The sequence below is a fragment of the Cebus imitator genome, unplaced genomic scaffold (assembly GCF_001604975.1).
Source record: "Cebus imitator isolate Cc_AM_T3 unplaced genomic scaffold, Cebus_imitator-1.0 Scaffold521, whole genome shotgun sequence".
NCBI classification, from domain to species: domain Eukaryota; kingdom Metazoa; phylum Chordata; class Mammalia; order Primates; family Cebidae; genus Cebus; species Cebus imitator.
Window position 1 is genome coordinate 649,191 of NW_016107836.1, and position 13,284 is coordinate 662,474.

The 13,284-nt window shown below is 35.9% G+C and overlaps 1 protein-coding gene across 1 annotated transcript in view; it reads right to left on the reverse strand.

Annotated features, from left to right (window-relative positions):
- CCDC73 (coiled-coil domain containing 73) overlaps positions 1 to 13,284 on the reverse strand; it is a 162,988-nt gene that overhangs the window by 64,961 nt on the left and 84,743 nt on the right. Inside the window, exons 8-9 of the mRNA XM_017514250.2 lie at positions 11,877 to 12,012; positions 11,561 to 11,640 (exon numbers count right to left, since the gene is read on the reverse strand). Coding sequence (XP_017369739.2) covers positions 11,561 to 11,640; positions 11,877 to 12,012 — 216 coding nt within the window. The remainder of the gene's footprint in view (positions 1 to 11,560; positions 11,641 to 11,876; positions 12,013 to 13,284) is intronic.

A 13,284-nucleotide genomic window follows, 5' to 3' on the forward strand; every position in this document is an offset into this window, starting at 1 on the left:
AAATTAGTTCAACCATTGTGGAAGACAGTGCGGCGATTCCTCAAGGACCTAGAAATAGAAGTTGACCCAGCAATCCCATTACTGGGTATATATCCAAAGGATTATAAATCATTCTGTTATAAGGACACATGCACACGAATGTTCACTGCAGCACTATAGCAAAGACTTGGAACCAACCCAAATGCGCAATGATGATAGACTGGACAGGGAATATGTGGCACATATACACCATGAAATACTATGCAGGCATAAAAAACAATGAGTTCATGTCCTTTGTAGGGACATGGATGAACCTAGAAACTATCATTCTCAGCAAACTGATACAAGAACAGAAAATCAAACACTGCATGTTCTCACTCATAGGTGGGTGTTGAACAATGAGAACACATGGACACACAGAGGGAGGCATCACACACTGAGGCCTGTTGAGGGGGAACTAGGGGAAGGACAATGGGGGGTGGGGAGTTAGGGAAGGATAACATGTGGAGAAATGCCGGATATGGCATGGGGAGGAAGGCAGCAAACCACATTGCCATGTATGTACCTATGCAAGAATCCTGCATGTTCTTCACATGTACTCCAAAACCTAAAATGCTATATACATATAAAAATTAAAAATAAATCAATTATATACACACACACACACACACACACACACACACACATAAATTAAAATTAAAAAAATAAAAAAGAAATATCATGTAGGGTATTCCATGTACATGGGAACAGTCCCATGGACCAGGTGAAGGACTAGAAGTAATAGATTTGGTCATGTAATGGTGAATATGATAAAAAAGGATCCTCTGGTTGGAAAAAGGGGAAGGCTGAATGAAAAAGCCCAAAGGAAGCAGAATATCGAATACCTTCAAGGTGGTGACATGCTAGTCTGCATTTCTACAGAGTGGAGGCATATAAGGAGCTGGTAGTTTAGGAGTATGAATTTTCAACAATGTCCCCTTTTCATAAAATTATTCTTAAAGGAGAATACGGTAGAGAAAAAACTTACGTGAATGAATTGCTTGTGCTGCTATTATCAGTGGAATGGTTAACACCACAGGTTCTAGAGCCAAATTTGTCTGTGTTCCAATGTTGGCTCTCTTTTCCTTTTTGTGTAACTTTAGGCAACTTAATTTCATTTTACTTTAAGTTCCTCATCTATAAAATGGAGATAATAAATAAAAAGTTCCTGGCATGTAATAATCCATGCAACCAGTATTTGAGCATCTACCACGTGCAAGGCACTGTTACCTATCATTTGTACGAAGCTGAATTCAAGGGATTCTATGATTGCTACAGCTGTACTATGATGTAGAATTATTTTCCCTACTTGTAAAATAAAGTACTCTCAAGTGTTAATAAATTATTAATAAATAGCATGAATATTCTACCACCCAAAAAAAGCCCAGGACCAGGTGGATTCATAGCCAAATTCTACCATAGGTACAAAGAGGAGCTGGTACCATTGCTTCTGAAACTATTCCAAACAACAGAAAAAGAAGAAATCCTTCCTAACTTATTTTATGAGGACAGCATCATCCTGATACCAAAACCTGGCAGAGACACAACCAAAAAAGAAAATTTCAGGCCAATATCCCTGGTGAACATTAATATGAAAATCCTCAATAAAATACTGGAAAACAGAATCCAGCAGCACATCAAAAAGCTTATCCACCACAATCAAGTCAGCTTCATCCCTGTGATGCAAAGCTGGTTCAACATTTGCAAATCAATAAACGTAATCCATCATATAAACAGAACCAATGATAAAAGCCACATGATTATCTCAATAGATACAGAAAAGGCCTTTGACAAAATTCAACAGCCCTTCATGCTGAAAATTTTCAGTAAACTAGGTATTGATGGAATGCATCTCAAAATAATAAGAGCTGTTTATTATTAAACAGACAATCCCACAATCAGTATCATACTGAATGGGCAAAAACTGGAAGCATTCCCTTTGAAAACCGGCACAAGACAAGGATGCCCTCTCTCACCACTCCTATTCAACATAGTATTGTAAGTTCTGGCCATGGCAATCAGGCAAGATAAAGAAATAAAGGGTATTCAATTAGGAAAAGAGGAAGTCAAATTATCTCTGTTTACAGATGACATGATTGTATATTTAGAAAACCCCATTGTCTCAGCCCAAAATCTTAAGCTGATAAGCAACTTCAGCAAAGTCTCAGGACACAAAATAAATGTGCAAAAATCACAAGATTCCTATATACCAATAACAGAGAGCCAAATCATGAGTGAACTCCCATTCATAACTGTTACAAAGATAATAAAATATCTAGGAATACAACTTACAATGGATGTGAAGGACCTCTTTAAGGAGAACTACAAACTACTGCTCAGGGAAATAAGAGAGGAAACAAACAATTGGAAAAACATTCCATGCTCATGGATAAGAAGAATCAATATCACAAAAATGGCCATACTGCCCAAAGTAATTTATAGATTCAGTGCTAACCCCAAAAGCTACCATGGACTTTCTTTATAGAATTGGAAAAAAAACACCTTAAACTTCATATGGAACCAAAAAAGAGCCCACGTAGCCAAGACAATCCTAAGCAAAAAGAACAAGGCTGGAGGCATCACACTACCTGATTTCAAACTATACTACAAGGCTACAGTAACAAAAACAGCATGGTACTGGAACCAAAACAGATATATAGACCAATGGAACCGAACAGAGGCCTCAGAAATAACACCACACATCTACGACCATCTGATCTTTGACAAACTTGACAAAAACAAGCAATGGGGAAAGGATTCCCTGTTTAATAAATGGTGTTGGAAAAACTGGCAAGCCATATGCAGAAAGCTGAAACTGGATCCCTCCCTTACAGCTTATATAAAAATTAACTCCAGATGGATTAAAGACTTAAACATAAGACCTAAAACCATAGAAACCTTAGAGGAAAAACTAGGCAATATCATTCAGGACATAGGCATAGGCAAAGACTTCATGACTAAAACATCAAAAGCAATGGCAACAAAAGCCAGAATAGACAAATGAGATCTAATTAGACTAACGAGCTTCTGCAGAGCAAAAGAAACTATCACAAAAGTGAACAGGCAACCTACAGAATGGGAGAAAATTTTTGCCATCTACCCATCTGACAAAGGGCTAATATCCAGAATCTACAAAGAACTTAAACAAATTTACAAGAAAAAAACAAACAGACCCATCAAAAAGTGAGCAAAGGGTATGAACAGACACTTCTCAAAAGAAGACATTTATACAGCCAACAAACATATGTAGAAAAGCTCATCACCACTGGTCATTAGAGAAATGCAAATCAAAACCACATTGAGATACCATCTCACACCAGTTAGAATGGCAATCATTAAAAAGTCAGGAAACAGGCCAGGCGCGGTGGCTCAAGCCTGTAATCCCAGCACTTTGGGAGGCCGAGGCGGGTGGATCACGAGGTCAAGAGATCGAGACCATCCTGGTCAACATGGTGAAACCCCGTCTCTACTAAAACTACAAAAAATTAGCTGGGCAAGGTGGCACGTGCCTGTAATCCCAGCGACTCAGGAGGCTGAGGCAGGAGAATTGCCTGAACCCAGGAGGCGGAGGTTGCGGTGAGCTGAGATCGCGCCATTGCACTCCAGCCTGGGTAACAGGAGTGAAACTCCGTCTCAAAAAAAAAAAAAAAAAAAAAAAAGTCAGGAAACAACAGATGCTGGAGAGGATGTGAAGAAATAGGAATGCTTTTACTCTGTTGGTGGGGTGTAAATTAGTTCAACCATTGTGGAAGACAGTGTGACGATTCCTCAAGGATCTAGAAATAGAAATATAATTTGACCCAGCAATCCCATTACTGGGTCTATAACCAAAGGATTATAAATCATTCTACTATAAAAACACATGCACACATATGTTTATTGTGGCACTGTCCACAACAGCAAAGACTTGGAACCAACCCAAATGCCCATCAATGATAGATACGCCATGGAATACTATGCAGTCATAAAAAGGGATGAGTTCATGTCCTTTGCAGGGACATGGATGAAGCTGGAAACCATTGTTCTCAGCAAACTAACACAAGAACAGAAAACTAAACACTGTATGTTCTCACTCATAAGTGGTTGTTGAACAATGAGAATACATGGACACAGGAAAGGGAACATCACACAGCAGGACCTGTAGGTGGTTGGGGGGCTAGGGGAGGGATAGCATTAGGAGAAATACCTAATGTAGATGGGTTGATGGGTGGAGCAAACCACCATGGCATGTGTACACCTATGTAACAAACCTGCATGTTCTTCACATGTACCCTAGAACTTTAAGTATAAAAATAAATAAATGGCATGAATATTTAAGTATTCCTTTATTATTTAAACAATTAATTGTCTCACAGCTGGTAACAATAAAGGTTTTCCTATAAACTATAAACTCTTTTATCCTACAGTATTTTCATACATTCAAAGATTTAAGAAAAATTAAAAATTGTAAGTAGAAAAGAGTAATGAACATGATATGAAGAAAAATGTGATTTACCTTTGTCTAATATAAAAGTTGATAAAATCAAAGGTTTGATTTACTCAGGATAAAAGTAAATGGCAAAAAAAACTTGAGAGCAGCCATATCACTCAAATATACTATTGACACAACAGCTCAGGGTCCATTTGTAAGGTTGCTTAGAAAGTGGTAGGTATAAGTATAGTGAGAGTTCCATCTCTGACTGAACTAGCTACTTTATTAAAGGTAACAACCACAGCCCTTTAGATCACTATGTTACAGAGAGATGTTCCTGATTTAAGTGTGAACAGCCAAGTGCAGTTTTATTACAAATACTGGCAAAACAAAGGTTAATAGATGGTGAGTGATAAATATTACACTAAATATGTTAACAGCATATTTTATGGCTAGATAAAAACCTTTACTGTTTTAACCAGCAGCCCTAAACTCTGAGTTTAAAATAAATAAACTTTGAATAAGTTCAGACACAAGTATACAGTAGAAAACAAGTATAATAAATAATTATTCAAGTAGATAGGCCAGATGGTCTTTGACTTAACAAAGTCAAACTATTTACTGAACAAAATAGTTTATTGATTTCATAATTTCCACTGTGGAAAAACATTCAAAAACATAAGATAATAGTTAAAACTACTATGGATACTGAAGGGTATAAAAATAAATCTAGCTGTTATAGTAATTAAGTGGGTGTTGAACAATGAGAACACATGGACACAGGGAGGGGAACATCACACACCAGGGCCTGTCGGGGTGTGGGGGACTAGGGGAGGGATAACGGGGGTGGGGGATAGGGGAGGGATAGCATTAGGAGAAATATCTAATGTAGATGAGATGACAGGGTGACGAATGCAGCAAACCACCATGGCACATGTGTACCTATATAACAAACCTGCATGTTCTGCACATGTACCCCAGATACATAATAAATAACAAAAAAATAAATAAAAATAAATCTAGCTGTTTCAGTCATTACCTTCTTCAAAAATTATGAAATTAATTCAAAGGTAAAATATCTGCTACAGAACCCTAAAGATTTCATCCCAATTCATATTTATAGGATGTTTGACTGATATTTATATTGTTATGCAGTACAGAGTCAAACATCAGAATAAAAGGAAATATTTTATGCTCAACTGATTACTTTTTAATTTTTGTGGGTACATAGTAGGTGTGTATATTTATGGGGCAAATGAGATGTTCTGATATATGTATGCAGTGTATAATAATCACATCATAGAAAATGGGGTACCCATCCCCTGAAGGATTTATCCTTTGTGTTACAAAAAAGCCAGTTATACTCTTATTTTTAAATATACAATTATTATTGACTATAATCATCCTGTTGTGCTATCAGATACTATGTCTTATTCATTCTTTCTAATTTCTTTGTACCCATTAACCACCCCCACCTTCCCCCAACCCCACCCCTCACTACATTTCCTAGCCTCTGGTAACCATCATTCTACTCTCTGTCTCCATGAGTTCAATTGTTTTTTAGATGCCACAAATAAATGAGAACATGTGATGTTTATCTTTCTGTTCCTGGCTTATTTCACTTAACATAATGACCTCTAGTTCTATCCATGTTTTTGCAAATGACAGGATCTCATTCTTCTTTGTGGCTGCATGGTACTCCATTGTTTATGGGTACCAGGTTTTCTTTATCCATTCATCTGTTCATGGACACTTAGGTTGCTTTTGAATCTTGGCTATTGTGTACAGTGCTGAAACAAACATGGGACTGTGGACGTCTCTTCAATATACTGGTTTCTTTTCCTTTGGGTATATACCCAGCAGTGGGCTTTGTCAACTAAGTCTACTTTTTAAAAAAGATACCAGTGATATTGGCTTTAAAATAATGTAAATCTTTCTTTACACAATAAGGTTGCTAACTGCTTGCTTTCAAGCGGCTTTTTTATGTACTAATTTCAAAAAAAAACAGCAATAATTCCTTGAAATTTTGGTTTTTCTGTATTTTTTCCTAAAGCAATATACATCTGGATGAAATAGATATCCACATGATTTAGAAAGTAAATTATTAGACTATCTTACACTAGTGATCCATTCTAGATTCACTCCTAAAATGTAATGTCCTATTGATAAAAGGCATATGGCTAAAACATATTTGCATAAAATGATTTATAATTATCTACATAAAGATTGATTTTCTAAAAGTTTCTTCCTCATCAAGATTACAAAATGCAAGAAACATCTATGTTTTTCTATATTTTTCAACAATTGAAAATGTTGAGCTGTCATAATCAGTTAAGTCTTAAAGAAGATACTCCAAAATGCACACATTCCTATTACAATTATTGCTATGAAACAATAGGGACGTGGTGAGAAGACGGGTATAGAAAACCAGCATATGACTGACACAAGTAAAAACTAGTAACTTCTTACATCTGTCTTTTTCTCTTATATATTAGTTACTTAATCTCAAGAGCATAAGTTAAAATCAGAGACCTCACGAAAAGATCTTCCCCTGAAAAATATGCTTTTGATTTTATAGACTTTATAAGCCTTTAAATATCCTGAACTTTTAGTACATTGTCTGTTTTCTAACCGTTTTATTCAAAGCTATTAGTGCAGCAAATAAACAGCACATGCTTTGATCTCATTAAATTACAACTTACAGTTCCTGGAGTCATAAATATTTCGCTGTTTTTTCCTTCACCCCTCCCTTTCTGGTATGGGGTAGTCTGTTTAATATCACTATCTCCTTGAATGCTCTGACATTTACTCAGACAAATAGCAGAGGTTATGAATGCTGCTCATAGATAGTATCAGGGATTCTTCATGATTGCCGTAACGGTGAACTCAGCATTCAGAATGGTAATACCTAGTTTTTATCTAACCACTAAGTTTGGTCTGTTTAACTTTGCTCCACAAAAAAAAAAAAAAAAAGGAATTCCACCTTATCACAAACCAATAACAACTGTTCTGGACAAAATCATAGAACAGTTTAAGAAAAATTGAAATTATCTTTGGGAGAATTAATGATTAGAAGTTTTAAATGAGTGATATAGCCAATGTTACAAAATTTGATTCTCTTCTGAAAAAGTTAAAAAAAAAATCTTTTCCCAAAGTTAAAAATCAAAGCCACATAAGACACACAAAATATAAAATTAGTGTACTTAGAATGTCTGCAATATTAAAAAATGGCTCTGAATATATATTTTTAAATTCTCACCCTTTCAGTGACATGAACTTTGAAGTCTCAAGTGTAATTAAATTTTCTCACTTTACCCTTCTATTACAGTCTGTCTTTCAAGAACAACTTTGCAGCATGAACACTGACACTAATGTTTTCTAGAGTGACAGAGATCACCACTACATGACATGTTAGTACATTTAGGTAGCTCTAGCCTAGTCCCCAAGACTTGAGAGAAAGAGGCAAGTGTTCTTATGAGCAACACTGTTCTTCTCACACATAGAAAGAGACACTCCTCAACTTCTTATGTAAATCCACTAAGGATATCTCTCCATGAATCTAGATGAACCTCATCTCCATCTATAGGTCAGAGTCTTAAACTATGTATTAGTAATAGTCAGGGCCAGCATGGTGGCTTACACCTGTAATCCCAGCACTTTGGGAGGCTGAGGCGGGTGGATCACTTGAGATCAGGAGTTTGAGACCAGCCTGGCCAACATGGCGAAACCCCATCTCTACTGAAAATACAAAAACTAGCTAGGCACGGTGGCACATGTCTGTAGTCCCAGATACTTGGGTGGGTGAGGCAGGCGAATGGCTTGAACCCAGGAGGTGGAGGTTGCAGTGAGCCAAGATTGCACCATTGCACTCCAGCCTGGGAGACAGAGTGAGACTCCATCTTAAAAAAGAAATGTAATAGTCTATTATGTTACAATGAGGCATCTGTTTTCATTTAATGCAAAAAAAAATCAGTACAAAAATTTATGAGGCATAATATTTTCATAAGAATGCAGAAACTAACTGTATAAAGGCATATGAATATTTTAATCACCAAATTGTTATTTAATTACTAAAGTCATTGTTAAAAATATTAAAACATAAATGAACCACAGAGACATAAATAAAAAGGTGTTTATTCACAACTACTGATTTAATATTTAGTTATTTATATATGAAGTTTTTATTGATAGAAATGAATGGCCCTTTTATTAATTCTGACTTGGGATTCCAAACAGATTTTTTAAATTATAGCTTTTTCTCTTTTTGTTAAAAAAGAGCCATCTCTAATTTTCAAGGATATAACTAAAAAAAAATGTTTCCTACATATTAATTGTACTCGAGTAGTTTGCTAAATAGACATAAGACTTTTAAGGGCCAGAAACATGATCATCACCATCCATTCTAAAGTTCTGTACTGAGATCCACCTATGCTTTTACTTTCTGATCACTCACGTATAAGAATAAAGTTCAAGGAATATATGATCAATTTATTGGCAGTTATAACAGTGAAGATATACATATCACAGTCAATAGTATTATAAATATTAACAGTCTTTGAACTCTGGCTTAGCATTTAGAAGGTACTGCTATCCAAAATATACAAAGAACTCTGAAAACTCAACAATAAGAAAACAAGTAACCCAATTAAAAAATTGGCCCAAGGCCTGAAGAGACACTTTAACAAAAAATATACATGACGACAAGTAAGTGTATGAAAATACGTTCAACATCATATGTCATTTGGGAATTGCAAGTCAAAACAAGTTACCACTACACACCCATCAAAATGACCAACGTCCAAAACACTGACAACACCAAATGCTAGTGAGGATATGATTGTGAAGGATACCAATATATTTTTGTATATCAATATATTAAATAACTACAAATTAAAAACTCTGTACTTTCCACTCAGTTTTGCTGTGAACCTAAAACTGCTCTAAAAATAGTTTATTAATTAAAATAAAAAATAGTGAAAGTCTATGTATATATAAAGGTATAAATGCTTAGAGTTTTGGTATTTTTTTCCTTTTAAAAATAGGATCCTTTTAGTCAAGATGACAACATTGACCCAAATTAGTAGAAATTATTTTTTCCTCAAAAGTAATGGTATATCTGAATAATACCATTCCTATTCATTTATCCCTTGAGTCCAAAATATACTACTAAAAACCATAGGTGAGGTTTAGAGTGCAGTCTTCAACTGTGAAACAACTTTCTCCGTACTGAATCAACTAGCCTATACAAAACAGAATTCATAACTTTGGCCTCACTAATGTTATACCCTAAATAAGTATATGTCAGAATCCCAGCAGAAACAGATGGCACACATAAATTAGGACAACCTAAAGATGGGTTTATTTGCAAAGGTGCAGGCAGGATATAAAGGAACCACAAGGGATGGCGTTCAGTTCCATTGACTAGCCGCACTGTAGGTGCCACCACCTCTAGACCAAGAAGGACAAGGAGAGAGGTTACTGGAACCCCAAAAAAAGAGAGTATCATATAGATAAGGCCAATTTGAGAGAAGTAGTGAACTGTTGAGGGATATGGCCAGCCTGAAGTTGCCTCAGAGGGAAGGAACAGGGGAATAAATACCCTGATTCACTCTTTCCTTCCTCCCATCTTCTGCCTAGGCTCTCCACTGGCCCAGCTCAACAGGAAGTCAGAAGATATGGAAGCCCATTGATGCAACCCATATACATAAGCCCTCAAAAGGTAAATATAGATCTAGAGGGACAAACAGAAGATTTTTTTGCATACCAATATATTAAAGAACTACAAATTAAGTGCATTTTAAATGGTACTCAGTAAATATCGTTTCAAAATAATTATAGAGTGCCAGTAAGCATAGGTACTTAATTCTCTCAGAGGTAGAGAGGTGGTCCTAAAATGATTAAAAGTGATATTGAGAGAGGGTTTGGAAGGGTGGGAAAGGAAAACAGATATCATTCTCAATAAAAAGAACAAAGCCTTACCTACTTCTTCCTCTCATACCAACTCTCTGTGTCATTTGGAATATTTTTAGATGCAAATCATGGAAAACTGAATTGGCCCTAACCAACCTGGCTTAAATAATAATGGGGACTTATTGGCTCACATAATTTAAATGTCTAGAGGTAGGACAAGACGCAGGGTTGGTTGGTCCAGTTACTCAACAATGTCATCAAAGAACAGCTTTCTTTATGTGATGCCAGTCTGGCATCCACACTGTCAGGTTCCTAATTTTTGGCTTTTCTCATGGTTGTATGCTGACTGCCAGCCACAGCAGAGGTTATGTTCTTCCAGAAGCTAGCTAAAATCATTTATCCATTCCTGAACCAATGACTATGGCCAGAGGAAAGAAATATGTTAGCGATCTGCCAATTTAGGGCTCAGCTTTAAAGCTGAAGATATCAAAATGAAAATCTAGATAAGATTAGAAAGAAGGCAAGGGGATACTGATGCTCAGTAAGCAACAAATAAATGTTCAGTTCACACCTTCATTCATTATGCTCCAGCCATATCAGACTTTTTTTAGTTCCTCAAATATACCAAACTCTTTTCTGTCTCAAGGCTTTTGCACATGCTATTCCGCTTGCCTGAAACATTACTACCTTCCCTCCTCCACCCTCTTAGCCCCAATCTAATAAAGTCACCTGTGATATCATCACACCTTTTACTTCAGCTCATTTATAACAGTTTTACATTATTTAGTCTGCGTAATGATTTGTATTATGTCTAACTCCACCACCAGACTCTAAACTTCATAAAAGTAGAAACATGTTTTATTTTCTTCATAGGTGTATCCTAAGTGCCACATAGCACCCAGTATATAAAAGTCACTCAATAAATACTGAATGAATGGTGCTAATAAGGATGACATACAATGAATCCTTAAAAGCTAGTCTTATCACCATAAAACTGCATGCTACTGGTCACAAGTCAAAGAAATAATATTTTGAATGGATTGCAACAAATTCACTAATTACCTTTACTGGAATCATAACTCAAAATTTATGTATTTGTATTGAAAACATTTTATTTATTCTTCTACCCAAAAATCTATCCAATTGTCCTCTAGTAATAACCCATAAGACTATTTTAGATTATAATTTTTACTTAGTAGTGTGAAACTATATCAGTCATACCTTCTTTAAACTGTATATTTCAGCTTCTTGTTTTTTATTTAAAGCTGAAAGTCTTTTGTTTGATTGTATTGCTTCCCGTACTGCAACATGAAAGACACTTAAGAAAGCATATATTCAATGTATATTTTAAAGAAAATATCATTAAGATAAACAGGGAAAACAGTAACAATGTAATATATGTTATTTAATTCAGATAGCAGTCATTAACTGCCATTTATTACTGAGTATTATCATAGAAATTCAATGTATCCATAGGAAATAGGTTAATTCCAACATTCTCTACTGAAAATGTATATTTAAATAAGATAGCACATACCATTTTGTTCTAACTTTTCATGATTCTCTTTTACCAAACCAAATTGACCTGTTATTGTGGCATAGTATTTCTCAATTTCACTCAGTTGCTTATGATGGTCTTCTTTAGCCAGAAGATGTAACTGGACCTTTTGTTCCTATTTTGAAGAGTAATTTAAAATGTTACACATATAACACACACAAACACACACACACACACACAAAGCCCAAATATGTAAAAATATATTAAACAACTGTTATTAATATGCCATAAATGAATGTCATGTAAAAGTACTCTCTGAGTAAGCTGTAAGTAGGAAATATTAGTTAGGAGATACTTCTAAATCTATGTAAAACTAAAGTGAACATATTTTTCCTGTAGCAAAATAGTCACTTCAGGTTGTTTCCTTTGTTTGCAATTTCTTTTTCAAAATGCTTTTTTTTTTTTTTGAGACGGAGTTTCACTCATGTTACCCAGGCTGGAGTGCAATGGCGCAATCTCTGCTAACCGCAACCTCCGCCTCCTGGGTTCAGGCAATTCTCCTGCCTCAGCCTCCTGAGTAGCTGGGATTACAGGCACACACCACCATGCCCAGCTAATTTTTTTGTATTTTTATTAGAGACGGGGTTTCACCATGTTGACCAGGATGGTCTCGATCTCGTGATCCACCCGCCAAGGCCTCCCAAAGTGCTGGGATTACAGGCTTGAGCCACCGCGCCCGGCCCTTCAAAATGTTTTTATAAAAAATGTTAATAAGCCTAACACTAAGAAAATTGAGGAGAAAATTAAGGCAATACTTTTGGTACTTTAGAAAATATTTTTTCTTTCTCTCAATCGTTTGAATAATCAGGACCTAGCTAGATCACTATCTTGATTCTTTGCCCTTTCAATTTGCTAGCATAATTTCAATGTGCATTATCAAAATTCAAGTAATTTTTCTGAGATTGATATTAATTAATATAGCACCTTCTCACTGCATTAAGAAATTAAATGATGAGGCAGGAAGAACGCTTGAGGCCAGAAGTTTGAGACCAGCCTAGGCAACATAGCAAGACCCCATCTCTACACAAATAAAAAAGTTAGCTTGGCATGGTGGCACATGCTTGTAGTCCTGGCTACTTGGGAGGTTCAGGTAGGAGGATTGCTTGAGGCCAGGAGTTAGAGGCAGCAGTGAGCTATGTTCGCCCACTGAACTCCAGCCCAGGTGACAAAGAAAGACCCCATCTCTGAAAAAGAAAGAAAAATGAAATGGCAAGGATAATATCTCTCAGTGACAGGAAGGCAACATAGGATAGAAGGATAGTAGATAGTCTACTTAAATTGGAGACATAGTTGCTAAAATTAAGACTCTACTTATGTAATATTATATGAGCCTCCACTGCTTTCAGCTAAAGGAACTAGTCTTACCATACTTAGGAATATGACTTTT